The sequence below is a fragment of the Rhamphochromis longiceps genome, linkage group LG14, assembly GCF_057381845.1.
Source record: "Rhamphochromis longiceps isolate RC_006_pf linkage group LG14, R_longiceps_female_GT1.1, whole genome shotgun sequence".
Lineage (NCBI taxonomy): Eukaryota > Metazoa > Chordata > Actinopteri > Cichliformes > Cichlidae > Rhamphochromis > Rhamphochromis longiceps.
The window spans coordinates 6772809-6786571 of NC_140570.1; the positions used below are offsets into that span (position 1 = coordinate 6772809).

The 13763-nt window shown below is 42.2% G+C and overlaps 1 protein-coding gene across 2 annotated transcripts; it reads left to right on the plus strand.

Annotated features, from left to right (window-relative positions):
* Positions 1 to 288: 288 nt before the first annotated feature.
* On the plus strand, positions 289 to 13162 carry dhrs13b.2 (dehydrogenase/reductase (SDR family) member 13b.2). Of its 2 annotated transcripts, none has more exons than XM_085380727.1 (8): positions 289 to 801; positions 7101 to 7274; positions 7346 to 7621; positions 7770 to 8099; positions 10234 to 10581; positions 10658 to 10747; positions 10882 to 10901; positions 11013 to 13162. In XM_085380727.1, the coding sequence occupies exons 1-8, from the start codon at positions 771 to 773 to the stop codon at positions 11025 to 11027; spliced, it is 1284 nt and encodes a 427-aa protein (XP_085236853.1). In that variant the 5' UTR covers positions 289 to 770; the 3' UTR covers positions 11028 to 13162. The 2 variants fall into 2 exon arrangements, with proteins under 2 accessions (XP_085236853.1, XP_085236852.1); XM_085380726.1 differs by lacking the exon at positions 289 to 801 and adding an exon at positions 6535 to 6979 and having other exon boundaries at positions 11013 to 13160.
* Positions 13163 to 13763: the final 601 nt, after the last annotated feature.

The window sequence follows — 13763 nt, forward strand, 5'->3', positions numbered from 1 at the left end:
GATCCTACAGTAGCAGTTTTGGGAAGGATTCCAGAACTTATTGACTGCAAAGCCAAAACTTACCTCACTGCAGCCCTAAAATGCATAATTATTAGATGGTTAAAACCAGGACCTCCCACATATAATATATGGATCCAGAAAGTGTACGATGTCTATCAACTAGTCAACTTTCACAAGTCTATTAACCAACCAACCACGTGACTTCATGTTCCGTAGTGACAGAAGATGGCGCTTTAAACTTTAACTTTAAGCACTTATTTCTTAAATGCAACTTTACAGACAGAGTTACATCCATGGCAGTTTTTCAGAGCAGGGCTCAGTGGTTAGCCTTTATATGTATAGCATTTCACATATTATGTTTTTCTTTTCTCACAGTTCACCCACTCTTCCATGAGCTGGTCCTGGACTTTTGATCTCCTTTTTTAAGCATTCTTCTTTTTGCTTGAGTTCTTTCTCTTTTACTTGTTTTGCTTTTTTGTCAATTACTGCCTGGCTTAAGTTTTGCTTCAGGGTAAATTGTTTCTACCATCAGCGTTTTGGCGCCGGAGCGCACCGCTGCCTGCTGCCTTGCGCTTCTCCGACCCTGGGACACGGGCCCCGCCAGCGAGCTGTAGCGGCCGCGACCGCTGGCGACAAAGAAAAACTGCTCTTCATAGAAGACTCGCGCTCTGGGAGACGTTTCCTCGACTCCGGCTCCCAGAAGAGCCTCCTTCCCCCGTCCGGAGCCGACAGTTTAGCAGCGGGCTACGGACCGCAGCTTATTGCGGCTAATGACTCTCCCATCGCAACGTTCGGGGAAAGGTTCGTCACTGTTTGTTTTCATGGTCGGGATTTCCAATGGACCTTTGTTGGTGCCGCTAGCTCTGTACCTATTTTGGGCACCGATTTTTTTTGTGCCCACGGACTGCTGGTCGATGTCGCTAACAGACGCTTAATCGATGCCCTGTCTTTTTCTTCAATACCCTGTTTCACTCGCGCCACCGAGCCCCTGAATCAGGCTAATTTAGTGACTTCAGGGAATGTTTTTCAGCGTTTGCTCTTGGAGTTCCCTTCACTAACTGTTCCTAATTTCTCGAACACGGCAACGAAGCACGGGCTTGAACCTTATATTCCGACGGTCGGTCCCCCGGTGTTCGCACGCGCGCGCCGCCTCGACCCCGCGAAACTCTCCGTCGCTCAGGAAGAGTTTGCTGCAATGGAGCGCCTCGGCATTGTGCATCGCTCGAATAGTGCCTGGGCTTCTCCTCTACACATGGTGCCCAAGTCAGACGGTCGGTGGCGGCCTTGTGGGGATTTTCGCCGTTTGAATAATGTCACGGAGAACGACCGTTACCCCCATTCCCCACATCCAGGATTTTTCCGCCCACCTCGCCGGCACCTCGATTTTTTCTAAAATTGATTTGGTGCGGGGGTATCACCAGGTTCCCGTGCGCGCCGAAGACGTCCCCAAAACTGCCGTTATTACCCCTTTCGGCCTGTTTGAATTTTTGCGCATGCCGTTCGGCCTGAAAGGCGCCGCCCAGACTTTTCAGCGGTTGATGGACTCTGTCTTGCGCGAGCTGCTTTTCGTCTTCGTGTACCTTGACGATATATTGGTGGCCAGCTGTTCTGAGAGTCAGCATGCGTCGCATCTGCATCAGGTTTTCCAGCGCTTGGCGGCACATGACCTGATCGTCAACCCCTCCAAGTGCCAGTTCGGCTTGCCGGTTCTGGATTTCTTGGGCCACCGCATTTCCGCTGACGGTGTGGTTCCGTTGCCAGACAAGGTCCGGGCCGTTTCGGCTTTTCCGCGTCCCGCGTCCATTAAAGCGTTGCAGGAGTTCTTGGGGATGGTCAATTTCTACAACCGCTTTCTCCCCAGAGCTGCGCACCTGCTGCAGCCTCTCTATGCTGCCTTGAAGGGTAAAACAGCTAAGGACCCAATTGATTGGCTCCCTGAACGCATCCAGGCATTTTCTGGGGCCAAGACCGCGCTGGCAAACGCCGCCCTGCTGGCTCACCCGTTTCCGTCGGCGGAGATTGCGTTGACCTCCGACGTGTCGGACGTGGCGCAGTGTTAGAACAGCGGGTCTCCGGTGTCTGGCAACCGCTCACTTTTTTTTAGTCGCACACTTAGGGACAGTGAGCGCAAATATAGCATTTTTGACAGGGAGTTGCTGGCACCTCGCGACACGGCATTTTCGTTTTTTTCTCGAGGGTCGGAGCTTCACCGCGTACGTCAATCATAAACCTTTGACATTTGCGATGTCCAAGGTCTCTGATCCGTGGAGCGGGCGCCAGTAGTGCCAGTTGGCTGCCATTTCCGAGTTCACAACTGACATTGAGCACGCGGCTGGTAAGTCCAACTGACTGTCTATCCCGCGTGCTGGTTTCTCCCGTTTATGTTGGCATAGACTTTGAGGCTTTGGCCGCTGACCAACAGGCCGACCCGGACGTCCTAGCCCTTCGGTCTGCGCAAACGGGCCTTGTAGGGGAGACCGGGGATAGTTGTAACATTTTTGACATTTCTGTCTGTAAATTGAAGCTCTTTTAAGGTAGTGGATTCAAAATGTAATGCAAAGTATTTACATGTCTCTGCTATTAAATAGTGCAGCTATTTTCTCTGCAGCACAATTACCCATTGCATGGTATGGTCTCAAACACGAAGAGTGAAATGTTACAATTACCGGTAACCCCATAGTCTGGGTTAGTTGTAACATATCCTGGGGTGAAATGTAACACAATGAAATAAGGGTACTAACAAAATATTAACATGTAATCTTTGTTTATTCAACACATGAATGCACTTGGAGCCATTTATGTAGCTGTGTGTGTGTGTGACAGAATGCAGAAATCTAACTTTGAACATATTCCAACCCCCCAAAAAAGTTATGGAATTTTCTGCAACTGAATATTTCATTAATTTTGGTTGGTCTTCCTTGAGTTTGGCCTCATTGGCTCAGTGGGCATTATAACCTACAACTCTTGCACCAATTTTGAACATAACAATGAAGCTGAAAAAATATAGTTGTTCACCAGCATCGCAATTCCATTACTTTTTATCATGGCTTACCTTGGTGTGGTTTGCAAAGTGCTTCAGAAAGATGAGGAAATCTGTTTCTTGCACCCATCCTGATTTATTTCCACTACCAGTACTTCCTACTGGTCCATCTCTGACACAGTGGTCTGCATAATGTATGTGTGGGAACACAAACAGTGGAGGAATTGTGTTGCCAGTGGCATTAACTGCATATACAAAGGTGACCAGTGAACCTCTCTGCTGAAGTCGTTGCCCCAACTTGTTTAATATAAGTTAAAGTAATAGTGTGGTAACATCTGCATTATTGTTACAACTAACCCAGACTGTTGCTGTTACAACTGACCCAGACTCCTATAGCCATGAACTAGCTAACATTACAGTCAACGGCTAAAACATTAGCACTAAAGACCTACACAGAATATATCCCCATAGACATACAAATAACATAATTCAAGTTTGATGAGTTTAACTGCAAAGCAGATAATGCTATTAGAAATTGAAATAAAGTAGAAAAACTTACTTTTTGGTATACAAATTACTTTTTTTCATGTTAAATTGTCTGTGTTTGACAAAATGTACTGATTTTTCACATGTGATAGCAGAACTGAATTGGGCATGCACAGGATGAGTCACATCATTTGAAACTTAGCCCTGATTGGAGAAATTGGAAGTGTTACAACTGACCCACGTTACAACTATCCCCGGTCTCCCCTACTGGAGGACAGACCCGTGTGGAACGGTGGGCCTAGCCTGCTGTGCGATGTTTCCACCAGCCGTCCACGCCCTGTAGTTCCCCTTTCGTGGCGTCGTCGCGTTTTCGACTCCGTACACACCCTCTCTCATCCAGGCATCGGGGCCTCGGTCAAGCTGGTCAGCTCTAGGTTCATTTGGCCGGGCCTTCGTAAATCGGTGAAAGACTGGGCAGCCGCTGTCATGTTTTTAATAAAACATCAATAGTAGTGAGCAAGCTTCTTTGTTTTAACGTGGCTCACATCCATGCATGTAAAACAACACACCACCTGTTGGTTCAGGTGGTGTGTTGTTGTCATCACACTGTCCTTCCGATGGTCCCATTGTCTTTTGAGTGTACAGTAAACTCCTCCGATTTCTCCTTAATATCAGTCCATCTTCAGTTTTCACATTGTATGTCATTATATTGAAGGATCCCCGCCTCTCAATTTCAAGTTTGGCTATTTGTTCATTTTTCATCTGCAGGACTTTCTCCAGGTGTGTTAGAAAGCTGCTTTGAGGCTTCCTTTGTCTGACTTTCTACTTCCTCTTGTTTTTCTTTTAACTCTTTTACTAGTTTGTTATTGTCCAAGTCCTTTCCCAAAAGAAAATCTGACAGTTCATTATTTTTCATTATCAATGCGCTTTTCTCCATAATGACCCTGTCCTTTTGCTCTTCAAAATCCTCTGCTTTTTTTTGCCATGTTTTAATTTCAGCTTTTAATTTCTCTTCTAGTGCCTCCACTGTTTTAAGTCTGTCTCTACATTGAAACAGCGTGCTAGCCTCTACAAGATATTCTGATGTCCTTTTTTCAAAGTTGACCCTCTCTTCTTTGAGCTGGTCCTGGACTCTAAGCTCATTTTTTATCTGTTCTGAAAAAGGAAAATGCTTATTAACTTGTAAAATAAAAACATGATGCATTTAAGGTTATCCTGTTTGGTTTTTGTTTAGGAAGAGAATTTGTTCCACTGTGCGATGGCCGAGTCTGTTTCTTTTCTTGGAGATAATTTCTCCTGCCTTAGAGAAAATCCTCTCACATGGAACAGAAGAGGTTGTAAACTGAAAGCGAAACAACTTAGCTTAGGTGCTCCAACATTCTGAAGAAGCAACTGCTATCCCAATTGGAGATCGATGATGTACAACACAAATGCTATGGCAACGACAGGGCCAGGACATCACGTCAGGGGGGAGATATTATCACCCTCATCCCATATTGGAACCAAGCCCCAAGTACAACTAATTCGATGAAGGTGTTGAGTGCTAGAGAGAGAAGATTGTGGCTAAGCTGCGGCTGATTATCAAGTCTATAACGTTCAACTTTCAAAGTAATCTTTGAAGGACTACTAAAAGATGTGAATGCAGCGTTACAGACAAACTGAAACCAACCAGCTGGTCTAAACCACAGCAGCAGTGATCACTGAGATGCTTTGCTAAAAGATGAACAACCACAAGAAGCAGTGCCCTCCATGGAGAAGGCGGCCAAAATCAGGGCAGTGTGGAGGGAAGTTAGCCCTCCACAGAGCTGCAGAAAGGAGTGTCTAAGAAGTACAGAAGTGGCTTGGAAACTGCCAAGCAAAGAATCACAACCATGGCCAGATGTATACCAGAGAGATAGAAGGCAGGAGAATAAACCAGCTGTACTCCACTGAACCATGAATGGTTCAGTGGAGTACAGCTGGTTTATTACATTATTACATTATTACAGTTCCCTCTCAATGGCAGGGAAACCATATGACAATGGCCCACCAAGGCAACATTTGGTGGAAGCACTGGAAGACCATATGGAAGAAGGATGCAACCCCTAATAGTAATGTTTCAGTAACTAGTGGAGCTAGGACAGCACCCTCCCTGAACAGGATCCTGTAACTGTCACAATTCAGTTAAGATTAATTCAGTTAAGTTCAGGTAACAAGGAGATGAAATTCAGAAATTTCAAGTTATTATCCAAGTTAAACCAATTTAAACTGGTTTAACTTGGATACGACCACCTGAGTATTCTGTGAAGATGATATTGAAGTCTGGATCTTCTGCTTTTTCCACACTATTTCCACATTATTGCAATCTCTTTATGAAATGGAGCTAGTTACAGTCCACTGGGATTCAATAAAGCAATCAAGTATGGGATATTTGTTTGGACTCTGTTGTTGTCAGGGAATACTGTATCCACAAATGTAAATATTTTAAAACCAAACAGTGAAAAACTGATTGCTTAATGAATTTAAATTCTTGAGTAAATTGCTAAAACTTGCAAGTGATAGGAAAGCCCTTACTTTAGAATAGAATAGAATAGAATAATCCTTTAATTGTCCCAGAAGGGGAAATTTGGTTGTAACAGCAGCAAGAAAAACACATACTGTATACAAACAAATAGGACACACAGGACACAGAACAGAAGCATGCACATTTTTTTTTACATATTTACATCATGGACAATAGTTACCAAAAACAGAGTATTGTACAGTTATTAACATTAAATAAAAATAAATACAGAAGTTGCTTTACCTGGCCATTTTAAATTAATTTGAGACAAGTTACTGCTTTCTGATAGTTTATAACTTTGTTTTAGCTTCTTAAACACACAGTTTTTACACATGATTTTTATTTGATGAATACTCTAAGTTTCTTGTCTGTTTCTTGTGCTATTGTTCATGAATAAAAATTTTTGTAAAACAAAACAAAACAAAACAAACAAAACCAAAACAAACAAAAAAAAAAACCTTCCTGTGCTGTGGCTGTGGATGTGCTCTGGTGCACTCACAGCAACACCTCAGGTCAAAGGCAGTACTACGAGTTTGATGGCGTAAAAAAAATGGAAGCATAACCTACAGTTGACTCGTTGAGACGTGTGGAGAAACCTCTGTAGAAATACAACTGTGGGCATGATTATGGATATTTTGTGAGTAACTTGTCACACAGTAGTGCGCACTGGACACAGCCAGATTACTACTAAACAAAACAATAACTAGGGGTTTTAACAATCTAACGTTGAAACTAGTGCAATTTAACGGCGAATATTATTATAATTTCATATTTTCCCTCTTACTTTGTGTGCTGCTTGTCACGTGATCGGAGCGTCTGCAAAGCCAGTTTTTTTTCCTTGAAAATGAAAGTGAAAGTATCCGGAGAAACTTCGAGTGGCAACCGAACTAAAGGGGATTTTCTGCGGGGTCACCAATGAAGAATCATGGGTTTAATCTTAAATATCCTTATTTACTTGTATCTAAGTGCAGGTGAGTTATTGTGCAAGGCTTTGTCACCGCGTTTTTAGAGCTAGTGTGGACGCTACACTCGACTGCATGAATGGAATCATATGCTTAATGATGATTTTGTGCATATGTCTGTGTGATTTAGGTGTGTGGAGTATCCAGAACCCGTGGCTGCCCTGTCAGTTCACTGACGAACATGTGTTTACTAATAATGAGGGGCACACTGAGACTCGACTCATCCACAGAGAGGCTATGCTGCAATTTGGTCAGAAAGAAGATGCTCCTGTTAACCCAAACGCCATCACTTTATTAATCACTGGTGAGTTACTGCAGGCTGCATGAGGAGAAGGCTGAAAGACATTTGATTTGACTGCATGTGTCCTATTCTAGGATCAAAGTTGGACCTGAGGCGGTATGTGGAGGGGGTGGAGGAAGAGCAGCTGGAGTGTGAGCTACGCAGATACAGCACAGAGGGCATTTATGTCCGCTGGCCTGTCATGGGCGCCCTAGAGTACAACCGCTGGTTCCTCTGTACCCTCAGACACAGCAGGGGCCTCTTTACAGTCACTGGTTTCCTCAGGCACCCCTCTGACCAGCCTCCCCCAGGAGAGCAGGACTACCGCAAATGGCCCCCCATCCCTGACAGAGAGGTTCTCACCACCACAGGTAAACTCACCATATGAGGATTTCAGAATCAGAAAAATATATCTATCATATGATACTTATTGTTGATGATGCATGTGTAGTTATGGGACATGGTGGGCCACTTGTTTTGAGAAATTTGTGCAGACAGTCACCAGATCTGTTTCCACAGTCGCCATGGTCATCAAAACAAAGACTCCTTCAGTGAAAGCAGGCCTGATGTCCCAGCAAAAGCTCCACTGCCAGTTTGACGTTGACCACAAGGGTGCCAACATCACTGTGGAGTGGCACTGGCAGCACCGGGGAGAGAGGAATAAACTCTTCAGCTACACCAGCCGCACCGGGCACACCCAGGGGAGCGGCGTTGGGCTGAAGGCTCTGGCGACTGGCGATGCCACCTACACCCTCCCCCTGTCTAAGATGAGCAGTGAAGGGACCTACATTTGTTCAGTGTCAGTGAATCCACTGTTTGGCAATGTGGACATAAATCTGCACATCGAAGGTGAGGAAATCAGATGACACAAAGTACTAATACTAATTCTGCCTGTTACATTAGTTAAACTGAAAAATGGATTATAAAGGGGACTGATTCTGTTTGTTTTTTTTAGTTTTTCTGTCATACTGTTCCATATTAAACATGGTCAGATTTTCAGATTTTCATAACAAGTATCCATATCTAGACTTTAAACAGTTTTTCTACTTTTAGATCTGTATGAAGTCAGTGAGAGTGGATATCCCTAATGTGGTTGTAAGGAGAGAAGCCCAACACATCCACTCTTTTAATCTTTTGTTCATAAGGTCCAACCAATCAGAAGAAACTTGGTGTAAAGGAGTTAGCGCTGAAGAGCAATTTCAAGACCCAGTTAAATCAAGATTATTTTGAACTGTGCATCATGTAAAGCTGCTCTACTGTACAGCAAGAATGAAACAAATGGGGCTGGAAATTAGTTTAATGGGTTCCCTTTAGTTAGGGATAATGGGCACTTGAATGGACAGTGGACCCTGAGAACTTTTAATGAGCCTCAGCTGAGATTTCATCTACTTTCATTTCATGCTCTTCACAGCTGACACCACCAGCTCCTTTCAGTGCTTCATGCTCAGGCAGCATATTACCTGCCCTTCTAGGTCCTGACTTCATCCAAACATTGCCTAGCGTTGTTTGACATAAGGTCAGCTAGGCAAAGACTCTAATCGGCCACTGGAAATGTGAAGAAGAGCTTTGAAGAAGAAGTTTTAAAAAATACAGTTAAAACTGTATTTTTATAAATGTTATAGTTATCCTGCTGATAAATGGTAAATGGCCTGCATTTGTATAGCGCTTTTCTAGTCCTAAGGACCCCAAAGCTCTTTACACTACATTCAGTCATTCACCCATTCACACACACATTCACACACTGGTGATAGCAAGCTACATTGTAGCCACAGCTGCCCTGGGGCACACTGACAGAGAACAGCTGCCGGACACAGTCTCTGACCACCACCAGTAGGCAAACATGGGGTTAGTATCTTGCCCAAGGATATTTGGCATGCAGCCAGGAGGCAGCCTGGGATCGAACCACCGACCTTCTGATTAGTGGCTGACCTGCTCTGCGAGAACTCCCCCATAGCCATTCATGCTACAACAATAAAATAGCAAATAAAAAATTAAATGACAGAAAAGTTACTGTATTTTTACTGTCTGCTCTAGAAATGTCAGCTTTTTTAAAAAACAAAACAATGCTTCTAGAGTAAAATAAATAATAAAAATAGGAAATTTAACTTTCTGCCTTATAATTATAGGGCACTACAGGTAAGGAGCTACCAGAGTTTTCTCTAATGTTACACTTTAAAAAAAAAAAACTTAAGCCAAAAAAGTTGCGCTAACAGATTAATGTAGTTTATTACAGCAGTATGTTGTATGTCTCATGTAGAACAACAGAGATGTATTGTTGAAATTAGTTAAACTCATTTACACTGATAGAAATGGTAATTTAACTGGTCCAGCTCGCTTAAGATCAAAGTGGGCTCTATGTGGCTCAGTAAGTTGTGTCTTACTGTCAACTTTTACAAATATTCAGAAATTTCAAATGTCTCCAATTCAAATGATCATCAGGGATCACAAACACTTTTCCTTATGACGGCCCTATGACAGCTATCCAGCCCCCCCAGTTTATCCTTCATTGCTCCTTCACAGAGACCACACCTCTTGGCTACTACTACATATAATCACTGAGTTATTCTTCTCTAACTCCAACTGAGTTACACATTGTTCTCATTCATTTGTTATATTGTTAGCTTGAAATTAAAGCAGTGGCTTCCTGTGTCAGTTATATTCACAGCAACAGTCAGTTCAAGCTGCACTTGGTGACAGTGGGGAGGAAGAACTCCCTTTTAACAGGAAGAAACCTCCTGCAGAACCAGGCTCAGGGAGGGGCGGCCATTTGCTGCAACCGGTTGGGGTGAGGGAAGGAAGACAGGATAGACGACATGCTGTGGAAGAGAGACAGAGATTAATAACAATTATCCATCCATCCCTCCATGATGGTTAATGAAATTCACGTGTGATTTTTTTAATGTTTCCATCACTTAGAACACAGAAGCTGTGGATTCATACATTTGGGATAACTTTTTACATTTTCCATTCTTTCTCTCCTAAGAGCCTCCTCGTGTCTCCCTCAATGTGGGACCCACCTTCTCACTGCAGGAGGGCCAGGAGCAGAAAGTTGTGTGTGAGGCAAACAGCTATTACCCCCTGGATGTGGAGATAGTTTGGTACGAGCAGGACCCGGCAGCGTCAGGCCAGAGGGTTGGTGCTCCTCTGCCCAAGGTACTGGATAACATCCTACTGTCCAGCCACAAACATAACCAGGACAGGACCTACTCGCTGTCAGCTTTCTTCTACCTCAAGGCTTCGCTCAGGCAGTCTGGCAAACAGTTTACTTGCAGTGTCTCTCATCACTCCCTGAAAGTGCCCATCAAAAAGAGCTTCATTCTGAATGTGGAAGGTGAGAGACGTCTCAGTGTAATACTGTAAACTATCAGTAGGGAGCAGCAGAGTCTCATGTGTGTTATCTGTTTCAGAGCCAGGGAGCTGGATGTTTAACATTGTTCTTGGTTTGATTGTAATCCTGTTGGTCATCCTGTTTGTAATGCTGCGCTACCTGCACTCAGGTGAGTGATATAAACAGGCCGCAAACCCACCAGCGCTTCCTGGAAACATATACAGCTTACATGTGTTAGCTGTTTGTGGAGCTACATGAGGTGTTGATGTCCTAAAGAGTAATTCTCATTTATTTTCTCCACAGTAAGGAAAAGGGCAGTAGAGGTAAGATTATATTATTTAAAAAATGCATTTGATGTAATGACACCAGTCACAATGATATTTAATTACCTTTGTTTTCAATGATGTGTGTGTTTTTGTGCCTGTCACGAGCAGAAGAAGCCATACTGAGCAGCGCTGATGGCCTGAGCAGAGCATCACACCCATCAGTGAGAACAGCAGCACCCCCCCATCTTTTTTTTTTAATTTTAGAAATGCTGAAATGCTTGATTTTAGTTTTTAGGTGTATTTGGGTTTCTGTGAAACTGATTGTTTTTGTGTTGCACTGATTTAAGTTTAATTTCATGGACTCTGAAAGTCTGATTGTTTTGTAGTAAAATATGGTTTCTTTGGCCAAGAGTAAACCACGTCCATACAACCTAAGTCCGCCCCTGCTGTGCATTTCCTCCTATTTGTAATTAACTGGGTTTGCTTGGCTATCAGTGTGTTCTTGTGTTTATTAGAATCCTGAGAGAGTCCTATTCATTTTCCTGTTTTCTTCTTACTATAATATTAATCTAAATGCCTTTTCTTTTACCCCAGGAACAACAAATTAGCAGGACAGCACTGCTGCTAGGCAATGGCTATATTCACATGTTTATTCATGTGAATCATCATCCACTAAGAGACACCTTAAGCCTATTATTATCAGGCTTAAAGTTGTTTGGCGCAACCCACAGACTGTATGTAAAAGATGGATGTAGCCACAGTGATCTCACCCAGTAGTTTCTGGATTCCTCACTTTGAAGGTTAAGCCTTGGGATTTTGGACGATACCAGGCTGTCTTTTAGGAGCAGTAAGAGACAATATTTGATGATGGGGGTAGATTGTAGATATTAGCTAGCTAACTTGGTTAGCAAGCAATATTCATTAAATTAAGTATCTGCTAAATGGGGGCTTCAGTTCTGGAGAGTGAAATTCCAGTATTTTTACAAACTTTTTGAACATGCCAAACTACACAGCAGGTTATATTATTTGTCGGACAATTATATTACAAATATAACATCCCTAACTTAAACCTTACTTGTGTCCAAATAGATGAGTTATAGAAAAATATCACACATTACATGACATTAAGAGAAGGAAAGGTCGAAACTATCCATAGAGGAGACTTTCCTATACCAGTCTGTAAACATGCTTTTTAACATGGAAATCTATGGGGATTGATTTGTTTTTTTTAGCAAACCTTAATTGGCCAATAGTGGAACTGCAGCTTTTTTATTTTTATTTTTTTTACTCTTGAAGGACTGTTGCTTGGTCTGAACTGCTTTTTAGAGACTGGTCTTAACGAAACCCATTTTATCAATTGGGATCAGGGGTGGTAAAGAACAGCTGGAGCAACCACTCAATGTTCATAATGCAGCAATCACATTTTGAAGGTGCCTTGTGGTGTTTTAGACCACTTAAAGTGCTGCAGAGAAAGGTTTTCTGAACAAATTTGAACACGTTCATGATCTTCAGGTGTGTGTTTTTTTTCAAACAAACAAATCAAATCCATGCTCCGATAAAGAAATGAAAATGTTTTGTTCGATTTTGTGGAATTACAGAATAGTTTTGATTAAAAACACTGAAGATAACTGGAGTGTTTGTTATTTACAAGAAAAGTGTACCAGGCACTTGGAATAACTGCGTATCTAGCGATTCTACTGCTGAAAACCTGTTGAATAATGGGAATAAATGAGAATGACGACCACTAACTTAATAGCTTATGGAGTTTATATTATGAAACATTTTTGCACTATCTTGGCAGCACATGGTTAAATAATAAAATGTTTTGGAATTAAAATGTATTTTCTGAATATTTTGGACTTGGAGCACTCACTAACTCAACAATGAGGGTGTTTCATCAGATTCCTCAGGTTGATGTGTGCTGCTGAATGCTAAATAGTTGCTGCAGTCTTGTAATGCAAATAGACAGTTTTTCAACTTTCTATGTTGGCTTTCTTACTTGTTCAATCATAGTTTATGAAAACCAGATTAACTCTGTTGCAGAAAACAATTTTTACATTTGTGTATCTGTTTTTGCATCATTTTGCAGCTGAGACTTTTGGATTGAACCCAAATGTATTCTTAAAAATGTAATTAAACACATTTTAAAAGAATTTTTAAAAGAAAGAACAAGAGAGGGCAATTGCTAAATTCTTTTGTGGGAAAATCTAACTTTTGCTTATTTATGTGATTGTTTTGTAGATGCGTTTCAATGTTCCTCTCATACTTACCTTACAGATCTTATAGCTTTGCTTTAGAAAAGTTGTCTTCATGTTTATTTAAAAAAAACCAACAACTTTACTATTAATGTCTAAGTTCCTCTGCTTTTCAGTTGTATGAGCAGAATGTTGTATGTGTGAAATGAGAATTGACTTTTTATTTGCAGTGTAACATATTGTTGACTTAAACACACACATGCCACATCCCAACTTGTGACATGAATCTCCTGCTTTCATCTTGCTCATGGGAGCCCAATTGGGGTCTCTGAGCCCTTCCTTTATAAAATACATGACTTGTGCATTAATTTTTGAAACCAAGCACACCATTGTTTTTCTTGTGACATTACCAATAAGTTTGATGTGTCACATGGCCCTCTTCCTATTGAAAAAACAAAAGTTGTATCCAAGATGGCCGACTTCTAAATGGCCACCACCCATCTTGAGGAGTTTGCTCCCTCACATATACTAATGTGCCACAAACAGGACTTTAATATCACCAACCATTCCCATTTTATTACGGTGTATCCATATAAATGGCCCACCCTGTATATTCATACACATTCACACTCTTGCAGACTGGAGGAGCCAGGAATCGCACTACTAACCTTCCGATCAGTAGGTGACCAGCTCTACCTCCTGAGCTACAGCCACCCAGTGATAA

What these genes read in the sequence shown, in the direction of transcription:
- dhrs13b.2 (XM_085380726.1), top strand. Translation starts at nt 6,934, where the DNA reads ATGGGTTTAATCTTAAATATCCTTATTTACTTGTATCTAAGTGCAG. An exon ending in CATAAATCTGCACATCGAAG is followed by an intron (nt 8,100 to 10,233) that starts GTGAGGAAATCA and finishes TTCTCTCCTAAG; the next exon opens with AGCCTCCTCGTGTCTCCCTC. An exon ending in CTTCATTCTGAATGTGGAAG is followed by an intron (nt 10,582 to 10,657) that starts GTGAGAGACGTC and finishes TATCTGTTTCAG; the next exon opens with AGCCAGGGAGCTGGATGTTT.